The sequence below is a fragment of the Sebastes umbrosus genome, chromosome 17 (genome assembly GCF_015220745.1).
Source record: "Sebastes umbrosus isolate fSebUmb1 chromosome 17, fSebUmb1.pri, whole genome shotgun sequence".
Classification (NCBI taxonomy): Eukaryota; Metazoa; Chordata; class Actinopteri; order Perciformes; family Sebastidae; genus Sebastes; species Sebastes umbrosus.
In genome coordinates, this window is record NC_051285.1 from 22414885 (window position 1) to 22428976 (window position 14092).

General features: G+C 40.5%; 1 protein-coding gene across 2 annotated transcripts in view; it reads left to right on the forward strand.

Annotated features, from left to right (window-relative positions):
• gabra3 (gamma-aminobutyric acid type A receptor subunit alpha3) overlaps nt 1-14092 on the forward strand; it is a 113101-nt gene that overhangs the window by 46515 nt on the left and 52494 nt on the right. For both annotated transcript variants that reach the window (XM_037749044.1, XM_037749045.1), the window contains exon 3: nt 11048-11169. In XM_037749044.1, coding sequence (XP_037604972.1) covers nt 11048-11169 — 122 coding nt within the window. The remainder of the gene's footprint in view (nt 1-11047; nt 11170-14092) is intronic.

Sequence of the window (14092 nt, forward strand, 5' to 3'; positions counted from 1 at the left end):
TGCCAGCTGGAAATTAACATTTTCCAATTGATTTTATTTTCCTCTTCTTGTTCCACTGTCTGAACACATTGTGCCTGTTAAACACAGTCTCCAACTTTCAGCTTCTAATGGCGATCAATGGGCCAAGGAGGCCCCAATTGGCCCTCCATCTCTTGCTTTAACTGGAAGTGTTAAACAGATGCCGGGGAGGAAGTGCTGGCCGTGGCTGTCATTATTGCTGAACAACTATTGAAAACCTTTTCCCAAGTTGAAATAGTTTCGGCAGTCCTCCGCTCTGTGCGAGAAAGCCAATGCAAATCTCTTGGCACTGTCTGAAAACGTGTAACAGTCTGTCCTCTCAAGTCAATACAATCGGTAAGAAGTAGTCAGAGCGCTAAAGAAATGTTCCCAGTTGACACATAACCTAACTTGGCATCTACTGCAAACACACATTACAAAGTGTGTCCGGTGGAGGTGGTTTGAGCATTTGCTAAAAATGTCCCCAGGGTGCCAGCTGTAAGAAGTGTGCCAGGGACTGCCAACTGGGAAAAGGCCTGGGGGCCAACCCAGAATAAGCGGCAGGGACTCCAGCCCAGCTGGCAGGGGAGCACCTGGGCATCCCGCAGGAAGTGCTGGAGGGAAGTTACCGGGGAAAGTGGACTCTTTATAGCTACAGCTCTATAAAGCTTTCAATGGATATTGTGTAAACAGCTTGGAAATCTGATATTTAACTATACTACTTTCACAAGCCAACATTTAGTCTGTTTTAATCAAACTCTGGTGCGGTTCGTTTGGGCATTAAAGAAAGCAGTCTTCTGTTGTTAAAACCACTTTGTTTATCTACATTTTAAAATCTATGGTTTCACATTTCATTACACAAGTTCCAGTTTCCACAAATTCTAAAATAAGTTCTAAAATAAGGGCAGCTCTTCTCAAAAAACTTGAACCAAAAGTGGATGACAGAAGGAACATGAGAAAGTTTGTCCTAGATGAACGAATATAGATGTGACGGCCCGTCCCTGGAGTCAGCCAAAGCTACTGTATGTTAGCAGCTATCACATTCCCCCTGCAGTTTCTCTCTCCAGTGCATATTATCTGCACAAAACAGGCAAGTGGAAGACAGAAGAAAGAAGCAAACAAAGAAAAATCAGTCAAATTGTAAAGGCTTTGAATGTTACAAGGCATCCGTTGGTAAGAGACAATATGCTGCACAATGCGCTGCTGCATAACATTATCAATATATTGCTGGTAGACTAGGAGAGAATATGAGTGGGAGGACCTGGTGAGGAAGATTAGTTACGTTGCAAAAGGTTAACTCATGCATGAATTCAAGCCTGGAATTTACTATTTATTAATCAAGAATGTGCTAATTAGAAATCCCCTCCCCGTGCCTTTCCCACCCATTGTGGGATTTAGATGACAGGAAGATGGAATTAAATATTTGTTGCCACATATAATAAATAAACCAGTGATCCCGTAACCACAGTCAAGAAAAAGTCATCAGCCTCCAATATGTCTTCTTCACAAAGCTCCGAGCAGCCTCACTAATCCCCTCCATTCGATTTCGGTTCGCCCCCATCTCTCAGCGGCAGGGCGGTTCAGCGAGTGCGTCGTCGGGGCACTTTAGTGGTGGATGGATATCAGGATTCTTATCAGTCATCCGTGGCTCACACATCGCTCCAGAGGGGGGTGACGCACACTTAGAGAGAGATGAGGTCGTTTTGGGGGAGGATGCCGAGGCGTTTCCGGAGGTGCCCACTTTGAATTCAAGATGCGTAAGCAGCAGCCAAATGTTTGTTGGGATGGGAGTGAATCAGAGTTTGTTTCTCCCCCCTGAGTTCAACAATATTCCGTCCAAGCTACATTTTAAAAAATGCTCTACTTATTCAGCTTTGCACTCCTATAACATTGTCTCGCATAGACTCACATTGGACAATTTATAGAAAGAAAAAATAACGTTTTTATTCCATACATTCTTCTTCTTTTTCAAAAAATGGCGTCTATATTATCCATAATGCAACTCGTTCGCCGACAGTTGTGTCCATAGACTGTAAGAAGTGGACCTAGTCACTGTGACGTCACTCATTTGTGGACTACGGTTTTGAAGCCTCAAGTTCGGTATTTTGGCCGTCGTCATCTTGTTTTTTTGAAACCAGAAGTGACACGAGAGGGTGGAGCTAAGTACAACCGAACGCTGAATAAGACATTTTTAGGCGACCAAAATGTTACAATTAATTTTCAAGAACTGAAAACACACTGTGAAAGGGTTAAAGTTCTAAGACGAAGACACGGAGAACTCCCAGACCGGACAACGTCGTGGTAGCGACCTGTCAATCACAAGGTACCCACACCCTAAAGCATCCCCTGCTTTATGGTCTATTTGACTCTAAATTGGACCGTAATTTACTAAATGAACATCATGCTGTATTGAAGAAGACTTGAAACTAGCGATTGAGACCATAAACTCATGTTTACAATGTTTACTGAGGTAATAAATAAAGTGAGAAGTAGGCTCATTTTCTCGTAGACTTCTATACAATTATTTTAAAGCTTATCGTGGTGGCAATTATTTTATCTTTACTTATTAAAAATGTCCATGTGCAAAAAAAGTAGTCCAATGGAAACGTGTCCTTCTACCTTATGGTAAAAGTCCAACCAATAAACCAAAGGCCAGTCTATCATCTAAAACTGCCTAAGCCCATTTAATTAGCTTGATCCCTAACTGTCCAATATGCCGCCCCAACATCCTCCTTTAAATGGAAATACATCAAATTAAGGAAGTAATGTCATTTCATGAGACCTTCAGGTTGGATTGTAGCCACGTTGTGTAAGTGACAGAGGAGCAGAACATTCACCAACCACAGTTTTTGAGTTGGGTCTTAATTGGTCAACTTTTCTGCCAGATGTCCCCTCAGGGGCTCCTTACTTTAGCTGATAATGAAATGATGTGTACAGGGAGGGTTTTGTTTCCAAACCGCTTCAAATATTCAACACCCAGAAAGCTGGAGGATAGAATAACTGGCCCCAATGAAACAAGTCAAATCAGTCACTGAATGGAACACACTCCTCCTCCTCCTCCTCATTAATCTATTTGCCATCACAGCCAGCTTCATCATGAAGCACCTTCATCTCACACTGCCCCCCCGAGCAGCTCTCGTTACTTCTCACTTCGCTCCAGCTTCCCCACTCACTTCACTCCTCCTCCTCCACATGCCTCCTGGCTGGCTGGATGGGAGCAGGCACCCGAGAGCCCCGAGAGACCACCAGTACATCTCTTCCCTCGCCAAGCCTGCAATCCTTCACCTGTCAGACTGGTTCAGCGCACTAACCTTGGATCAGATCCAGTCCACTCACTCAGTTCATGCCCGTTCCACTAACTCAGACTGCTCGGCCCACACACATTTGTTACAACCAGTCTTGTGTGCCCTCTTCTCTTTCTATCATCGCCAGTCACCCAAGGGGACTACAGGACTGGACCTCCACAGTAGAAACTTTATGATCCGCGTTCCTGTCGATCATGAGCACTGCTTTGATTGGCTCGTGGGCTTACAGGAACACCCAAGGTTTCTTCTTCTCTACTTTCTCAAATGCCCAGCTGGTTCTGGCTGTTATTACCGTACGTTCTTCATCGTAAAGACACAACAAATGGCAGCAGACGACAGTAAACCAAGATGAGCTTTAGTCATATGTTACGACACGGTCAATGGTTTGGCTATGTGAGTACATATGGATGTTCATGGTGCACACATATTTGGATATTGTGACCTTCTGTATAGCCACCTCGCCATGAGCTAAAAGGGCAACCACACCCAAGATTTGTCTCCAATAACGTATCCGAGGCAGCTCCTTCCTTTAAAATCATGCTATGTAGCTAAAAATACAGAATCAACATTTCGCTATACCAGCATCATTACATTATTGGCATCAATGGATGTTGAATTGCTTGCTAGAAGCTAGCTTTGTTAAGCTAGCAAGCTAGCTTTGTTAAAATCGAATTGGTACAAATGACCTATGTTAATTTTACACTAAGCAAGTAGTTAGCTACAGTTTGCCGCACCTCTTTCATCAAAGTCACATATAATGGTAAAACGATTTAAGAATTTGACAAAAACTGAGTTACAATGAAATACTCAACATTAAAGGTGCTCAATACAAAATTTAGAGCATATTTATTGACTCCACATGGCTCTCAACATGGCAAAGGCTGAACCAGCGGCTCACAGCTAACAGTGCTAATAGCAGTAACAGTGCAAACAATGGAAACAGTGCTGACAGAGCTAACACTGTTTACCTGATGGGGAACCAGAGGGTGGGCGCTATGTGTCCACAACAACGCCGTCGGTCGGGTCAGCTGTAACCGCCGCATGACCGCAGTGCAGAGCGACGGCCGTGAGATAGCCAGTGGGGCAGTGGAGCACAGACAAGCTAAGATTACAACACACACAAGAGGGAGAGCGACTTCATTCTCTGCTCAGGTAGACATCCCTCCGCTATATCTTGCTATTTTAATGCTCTGAATATCGTATAGAGAACCTTTAATGAATACCATCACGGTAAAAGTGGAGACCAGTGACATGAACGTATGGTGAAGTGTTCATCAAAGGCTTTTGTATGTACATACTATGGTTTTTGGAGCGTGTAATCTTGTGTGCTCTAATAAATACTGTATATTTGCACGAGTTTAATATTTCACAATCTCTAAAATATTTTCTGTCTCTCATCTTTGAAAGAGAAAAGAGAAAGAGTCCCTTTCATTTCAGCTGTTGCAAATCCGGAGCAGAAATGGGACTACGCAATAATTAAAGAGACGACTTCTACGGAACACGGCCAATTAAGAAACTCCGTATTTGCAGGGTAACATTTCAATGAAGAGTGTCTCTTCTTCTGAGAGAACAAACTCCCAGTAAAGTTAAAAGCCTGTTTGCACACACAGTATACAGTTGTTTAATTGTCCATATGCTCCAGGACATACAGTATAATATCCTTAGTATTTGTCTTATCTAATAATGCAATCAGAAAATCTGACTATGAATCTGTTGTGTTTAATGTGCTTCTGCTTGATACTGCTAATGTGAATGTAGTCTCACATAACCAGACCTATCTCCACAGCACTGTGCTAAAGAAAGCTCTGGCTTCAAACATTATCATGCTGGCATACGCTCTGGCTTGTTTGTCTTGCTTTAAACCAATCACAATTGTCTTGCGCCGCCCAAGTCGAGGATGTGCTAAGCACAGGATGAGTCAGACCCTTTAAATCCCACATGAAAGCTTAATTATGAAATAATGACTCAAAGTTGTCGATGTCGGACTGCTCAGGTGAAAGATGTACAATTTGAAGTATCATTGACATAACAAAAAAAAATCCAAGTTTGTTTGTCTTCCAGTCAAACCTGCCTCGGGCTAATTAATGCAGTATTAATTGCTCCATTAAGTCTAAGGTGTTGTTGAATGGGTCAGGGATTTTTGTCGTCACAAATTGTGAAGAATGACTCAATTTTGGTAGTGTAAAAATTGGTCAGTTTCTGCAACACTGTACCAAAAGATAAAAAAGGTGTAGAGACGTCTGTGCAAGTTTATTTCCTGCCTTTAGCAACAAGTGACTCTGTGCCAATCAGCCAATCAGCAGTCACTTGGGTACAGTTGTGTAGTATTTTGATATATATATATATATATATATTGGTAGCCCATAGTGCTGACATTATTTAGTCAGTGATGGATAAACAGATGAACTGACCCTAGGTTTGTTGGAGCTTTAAAAGTCTATTCGATGACGTAGCTGAGCAGCAGTACTGTACAGTATCACATGGATACTGAATAGACTTCTTATTGATTTCAAAAGTTAAATAAATATGAAACTGAGCAGCTAATTAACTTTCATTTCAAATCAGAGTGTAATCAGGCAAACATGTTAAAATTGCCACTAGTAAGCAACGTCTCGCCACCCTAGACTTAACTGTATAGACTTACAGTAACTGTGTCCACATACTGTTTTTTGGGGATGGCCATATAGTGTATATGGGTAAGCAACTTAAACTTAGACAACTTAAAAGGGCCTGCACACCCACATAGGTGATTTCTCTCTGCTCAGATTGAAGTTGGGTAGAGCCAAACTCTATACAATAATAGACCATTTTATGGCAGACATTTTGACTTGTTATAAATAAGAGTCGTAACATTATCGATTAGCACTCCATTTACAGTAAGTGTCTCAGTGTGAGCCTGAAAGTGACAGGAGTGCCAAGGAGCTGCTGCATTGAGTTCCATGGAAACTGAGACTAAAAAATGTCTGGAGGAAAGCAAACCATGCCAGTTCTCTATAGCCTGCTCCCATTCTCCCATTTTTGACACAACAAAGATAAAATCAACATCGATGCGTTCGGCAGAGTCTTTTCTCTCTCATGATAATACTATTTTGGCAATCAAACCCACATTTTTTTACTAAGAAGCAGGGGTTTGAGACGTGCACCTTAGATTGATTTCTATCATTTTTCAAGCATTTTTCCAGTTCTCTCTAATATTCATACTTTCAGCTACTATTTAAACCTCACAATCTTCTACATCTTTCATGCATTATGGGCATTATTCAACTTTTAAAGCCAGCAATTCAGTTTAGCGTCCGCTTTTCAACCAACCTTAAATATTCCACATCTTTCATACATTATTGGTATTATTCAACTTTTAAAGCCAGCAATTCAGTTTAGCGTCTGCTTTTCAACCAAACTTAAAATACTTCACAACTTTCATACATTATGGGCACAACTTTTAAGGCCAGCACTTCAGCTTCAGTTTTTCAACCAACCTTAAGATATTCCACATCTTTCATACATTATGGGCATTATTCAACTTTTAAAGCTAGCAATTCAGTTTAGCGTCCGCTTTTCAACCAACATTAAAATATTCCACATCTTTCATACATTATGGGCACAACTTCTAAGGCCAGCACTTCAGTTTCAGCTTTCAACCAACCTCAAAATATTCCACGTCTTTCATACATGATTGGTATTATTCAACTTTTAAAGCCAGCAATTTAGTTTAGCATCTGCTTTTCAACCAACCTTACAATATTCCACATCTTTCATACATTATGGGCACAACTTTTAAGGCTAGCACTTCAGCTTCAGCTTTTCAACCAACCTTAAAATATTCCATGTCTTTCATACATTATTGGTATTATTCAACTTTTAAAGCCAGCAATTCAGTTTTGCGTCATTTCAACATCCAGCATTCACACCACAATTTTGTAAGAAATTGTCTTTTCTAGTTATTAATGTTATTAGCTACACCAGTGCTTAAATGTCTGCTGTGAAAACAGCCAAAAAGAATCATAAAAGGTGTTGGTTTTGTCGCACCAGTTAGGATGGGAAAACTAACAGTAAATGTCAACTTCCTACACTTTTTTACAACCACATGAGCAATTTTATAGTGAATAATTTCTACCAAACAAGAAAACAAGGTTTTTGTTTCAGTCAGACGTGTCATGGGGCCTTTTGCAAACACAGTTTTCCAGGCTCGTCTCACACAGCATCGGCGAAGACGTATCAGTCACCTCATGATCAAATACTCATAATTCACTTTTAACTGTCAAACTTCAATTTCACAGCGACCACACAGAATAATGCAATCAGACAGCATGGCAGTTATTAAAAATTAACATTATTTATGTGCTAAAACCATGACTAATATAAATATTTTATGAATGCGGGATGTCAAATGTATCATCACATTGAAATGAGAGTAGATATGTAACATTGTGGACGTCTGTATTTACATCTCCGGTGTTTACACCTACGGTATCTGTCCTTTACCTTTTGTGCTCATTATGAAACTTGCTCTCCTTCAGGCAACATTCAGACAAACATTCAACAATGTCAATCGCTGACGCAGAGTTTGTTCTCTTTAAAGGTTTCTCTTTACAGTATGTATGAATAGTTCAGGATTATAATGACTGTTCTGTCCTTTCTTTTCCTATTAGGACGTAAAACAAGCGGCTGGCAGATTATGAAACCTGTGTATTTAAAAAAATATATGTCAAATTCAGAGGGAATGTCCCATTTCTTTGTCCTCATCAGGGAATTTGAACAGCTGGCGCATACTGGAATACGTTAGCATGTGTGTGTGTGTTGTGTGTGTCAAAGTGTGTGCACGTACATGTGTCACAGAGAGCGAGTGTGTGCTTCAGAAAAGCACACAGATGCTACACACCACACAAGTGCTTTGTTTTCCTGAAGTGGATATTTTAGTGTGAAGCAGACATTGTGAGAATGGTTTCACAGGGACTAAAGGTTTCTCATTCATTTTTGAGTTTTCCGCTGGTGCTGTTCGAGAGGCCACAGAGGCTTTGTGTTTGTTATATGATTCCTGTTAAGTGAGATATTATTACCTATTGCAGTTTAACTCATTTCTGAGGCTTTTTCGTTATTTGTCATTTTCGGTGTCGGAGCGGCCTCAAACATGCATGCCTGTCACTTTTTCATAAGGTTTGTGAATGAAGAGCCAGAAATGCATATATCTTTCAAATATTTATGAGTACACTGTTACACTGTCATATTTTAACATAATTTTGGCAGAGCTTAATTATACACTTAGGTACCCATTTGACAGCTAGAATATATCAAACTGTGCCCCACTCCACGATCGTGAGCTTAGTGTTAAAAGGCTTAGTCTCAGTGGAGATATTGAGCCTCAAATATCTGACATCATCAGTGGCTGATCATTAGTACTTTCTTCTTAAAGTTATAGTTCTTAGGAGTTCAGTGCTGGTGGATTTGGAGACACCTGTGGGTACAGTGGGTACAGTGGTAACAGGAAATTGGGTTTCATACAGCAAACACTTCTTGCGCAGCTACTTTGTCAGAAATAAAACAGAAGAGCAACTGCGTTTTGTATTTACAGTGCAACCAAGCAATATTTGAATAAGGAAGTCAGTCAAAATCGTTGCAAATACGATCTGATTTCATGCTGCCCACAGCGCAATTAGTTTTCCACAACAGCTGGACACAGTTAAGTTGGTTACTTTCAGGTTGAAGGTGTCCTGCCTGCCACCTGCAGCTCTTTCTAACCATTCATTAAGCTCCCTTCTTGTTCAATTATACTCCATGCAATATTTAAAACCGATCCACAGTCAAAAAAAAAAGACAAAAATGACTGTTCATTAAAAAATTGTCTACAAAACAAAATGACAATCTTGTGTTTCCTGTTGCTGCTTCACAATAAAATTCTCACTGTGTTTCGCCAGTTAAATGCTTTGAATGTGAAGCAGCAGCAGGAAATGTTTTATTTGCACTAACAGGAATTTAAGCCATCTCTGACGATCACAAACACGATCAATCATTAGTTCCTAAAAGTTGTAAAATGCACTATTAGCTGAATCAAAAGTTATTTTCCTTCCTCCGTTCATGTGAATGAGCCCCAGAACGAGGCTGGATTGAGGGCTGGGAGGCGGAGTTAAAGGAAACGCTACTGCGCCTGCTCTACGGGCCCAATGGATGCGGAAGATCGCCGGATGATACGTGTTCTTTATCACTCGGCAGTCGAGCCATTTTGGCTTCATGCGCCACTGAGCAACTCTCATAGGAACGGGCGCCTGCCTCAGACGCTGTATCCAGTTCCCTTTATACTGTATATCCATGGAGTAGCCACACAAATAACAGTATGAGTGATATTAATGTTGCATTCAAAACCTTATAATGCAACATCCCTTCTCCCTTGTTTTGGGGCTTCATAAATCTACGTCCTGGTTTATTATACTGTACAATATGGGGGGCATTACAATGTAAAGGAAGTGATGGCTGCAACATGAGGGAGCCGTGATGCCTAATTGATATTTATTTATTGCCCACATATGCCTATGTAATAGCCACTTAGCTAGGCTGAAGTCATTTGCCCTAATGCATTGGGCAAAATGATGTTTGCTGTTCAAAGCATGCCCGAGTGTTATTTCGAATCCCCGAACTGATAATAATTACAGCTGCATACATTTTAAATAGTGACCTTCGCCCAGTTAGTGTTTTAATGGCGTTGTAGCTCAGATGGACTCTTATGTTGAGTTGTTATTATAGGACAGATTAAGCTACTGAAAGCCCTTCTAAGAGGCCTAGCACAGACAGATTGGCTGTTGAGAGTGCAGTCTCCCCTTTGAGCAACATTCAGGCAAAATTCGGGTTACTCTTCAGGCACTAAATTCCTTAAAGCTCCGTCTTCGCCGAGCAGCACAATGCTGCGTGTGCGATAGTGCATCAGGACACGGACCGCTTGTTGATGGGGATTACTTGGATATTATAGGTCAGCTCCTCAGGGGATTTAAGTTTAATTAAAAGACGCTACTCATTAACTCATCAGTGTTCCACCTACAGTACAGTGGCCTTTTCATCTCACCACAATATTGTTCTGCAGGGGATTGTGGGCCATGTAAATTAATAACCAGTAGCTGATAGCATATGATGAATCCTCTAACAAAACGCTGCCGAGTATTTCCTTCTTGGGCAAGAATTCATTATCATAAATTTACAGGGTTTTTTTGTAAATACGGAGGTTCCAGTCAGTAAAGACGAATCTAACAAAAACAAACACAACCAGACGTTATTATCCAAATATTGATTGAAGCCCGAGGCTGACCACTCGCATACGATTTCGCCTGTGAGAGAAATATTAAAACAGGCAGGTGAAATTAGAGCTATTTCTGAACAGAAACAGGTCTTATTTATAGTATTGGATTATGTTGACTATCAAAATGTGTTTAAATTTCCAATTAATATGACTTTAGATCATGGTCATAATTCATTCTCACATCATTCATGTATACTGACAGTTGTTATATGTAATGTTTTGACTAATAAATCTTTGTTATATCCATTTGTGTAGTGGAGAGTGAAAATATTAAAACCTCTAGAATACAGATCGAAATTGCGATGGCTGATACAAACAAACATCAGGCTCCTTTCACACCACTGGACTCTGAATGCCAGTCTCCAATGGAACAATATATCAGTTTTTATATTAACTTTTTATTACCTTTTATATGATTTCCATCTTTTGACTCCACCTTCCTGTCTCCGTTTTCTTCCTGCAGGGCAGTAACTGGACACAGAGAGCCGTTACCCGATGATAGTAGAGACAATATCACCATTTTCACCCGAATCCTAGACAGGCTGCTGGATGGATATGACAACAGGCTACGTCCGGGGCTGGGAGGTAAGCAACACTATTATGTTCCATAAATCACAGACTGCTCGTTGTGTGTCGCTGTTTTAGCTCGCGAAAATAAGAATATGGAGAATTGGGATACATGGAAATGTGCATCAGTCACTACAAGTCTTCATGCACACATAGGTCTTTCTATACATGGTGCTGTAAACAATATAAATTAAGGCTGCGTTAACACAAATTTGTTTTAACGCCAATCGGCCTTTCGGAGGTTGTAGTGGGCTCAATTTTGAAACTAGAGTAAAGATACTGCTATCATATGAAACGAGAAACCCTAAGGAATCCATTGGTACCAACCATGTCATACTAGCTTGTTGAGAAAAAGACTAAATAACGCTCCAAAATTATGTACAATTTTGGCGAGGAAAAATGTGATTAATTTGCAATTAATCGCATGATTATTATGTTCTTATTGCCATTTAGCTTGTTGCTGTAATAACTATCAGATACTGCACTGTTTTTTGCTAAATAGTTTATTTCCAGTGCTTGTTTATGGACCTCATGGATCTAGAAAGTCACACACAGACGGCACAAACCGGGATCACACTGAAGTCAGGTCACTTAGTGCAGAAAATCTGCTCTCCCTTGGGTGGGAGCTCTTGTTCAATCATGCCCAAATGGCAAACAAGCACATGTCAGTGGAAATTCCTCTAATTGATGCCATTTCATCCAAATATTCGCACCCCAAGGTAACAGCAAGTCCACATGCTCAAGCAGGCTTTGCCATTTTCTCAGCCAGCCAGCCAGCTGGAATGGTCATTTCTGCTCTGCTGCTTGCTGCTGAAGCCACGAGCGTGGCTATCAGGCTGCAGAACCCACCAGGCTGGATGACCTGGTCTCCATGACAGCAACCAGAGAAAGGAACCAGGCACGAGACGTTAATGTCAGATTCTGCCTCTGTGTCGACGTTCACGCATCTCTCAAGGGCAAGGAGATGGAGAGGCCTGCACCACTGAGGACTTACAGTCATGATGGTTTTCCTTATGTAGTGCAGCGGCTGAATGTACACACCTGTGCGGTGCAGTGAAACATCCAACAGGCCCAAGAGACTACTACAGGCCAGACAAATCAGTGGAAGAACACAAGAGTAACCACATACAAGACCAGCATGGCCTGCATCTTGTGTCTTTCAATATTTAGGGAATCCTCACTGAGCCACGAGCACTGGTACGATTATAACCAAAATAATTCTGATTGGTTGAAATATTACACTTCATTCATAGGCCAGTAGGGCGTCATTGCTTTACAAGCTAAACATATGCTTAGATATGCACTTTGTAGTGTATTTACATGAATTAATGTAGTTACATGCACTATATGATTACATATTTATGAAGGCTTGTATTAGGGTTGGGCGATTGGACCAATATATCGGCGACTGGCTGAGTACATCATCGGTTGAATTTTGGGGCAATTTTTTGGGGCGATGTATGTCATTTTATTTTGCTTATTAAATGGTCGGCCTCCGAAGAACGAGAGCCGCTCAGCCGCTGCTCAGTGGGCAGAGAGAGAGGCAATATATCTACAGACTATCAGACTAAGCATGGGAAGTACATTTTTATCCTACTGTTGGTGTTGCGTCTGTGTCTTTGTTCCCGTGCAACTGCACAGAGCTGACCCCCGCCCGCTCACTCACTCTCATCCCCGGCACAGAAGCTCGGTGTTGGCGGTACGGAGGTCCCCAGGGGACCGCCGGAAGATAATAACCTCATATTTTTATGTTAATAAAATGTATGTATAAATGTGTTGACGTGTTAATTTGCCTATAGAGCATTGAGATCCGATCCCAAGTGGTCACCATCGGTGCTCTGCCATTAGAACGGATCGCAGAACATGAAAATGAGCTTTGAATGCACAAGTGAATTATATGTGAAATATATTTGCTCAATATAAAGACATGAGAAAAAAAAAAACACATCGCCCAGCTCTAGCTTATGTTGTAGACTTTGATTTTTCATGAAGCAGCCATGTTAAAAAAAACATTCATATGATTTATTTCTTCTTTATAGTCTCTCTTCATCAAAAATATGATAAAATATCATCTTATGTCTATATTTTATAGAATATCAGGGTTGCCTTGTGTTTTTAAGATGCTCATGTTTTGCAGAACACTTCTTGTATCTCTTACTGCAGATACAAACAAACTGAGAGACTGTTGCGTCTGTCTACAATTCAAACAATACTTAAAACTATGGATAGTTCTTGTGTAAATGTTGTGTGAATGCTGATTCAGCATACCCTCGCAGGACAAACATACTGCACACTTTTATCTACAGAGTTCATTTAGGGACTAAGATTTAAACAGGTCACAAAGTAATTATACTTCTTCCGTACATCGTTTCGATTGACTACTACTTTTGCATACTTTCAGCTAAAGAAACCATTCAAATGTCAAAATGGTATGTTCTTTAAAGACATGTATTCAACTTTTTTTCCCTTTCTTTCATGCCTTTTATATAATGTTCAATGTTTTATGAACAAGGCATTTCTTCTTTCAGCCTTTTCAGTAAATTAATTTCAACTTCCAACTTTTCACAGTATCACAGTTTAGCTTTCAGCTTTTCTAGAAATGTGTTCACTTCTTGCAGTTGAAATGCAGTTTCAGCAGTCAATTCGTCCAGTTTTACATTTCAGTTTCCAGGTTTTTCCCAGCAGTGCAGTGCAATGCCTTAACGGTTTAATACTTTTGAATTTTCAGCAAATGCTTTGCGATTAATTTTAGCTTTCAGCATTCACACGCATTTTCTACAGGAAATGCATTTCCTGGTTCAGTTCTATTCCCTTGAATAGCAGGACAGCATGGAATCAGTCATTTTGTGTTGCAGATGGATCTACATTCATCTTATATAAAAAATATATTACAAAATTACAAGATGTTGGTTATTAATCTGCAGATTTTATTTCTCTAAGA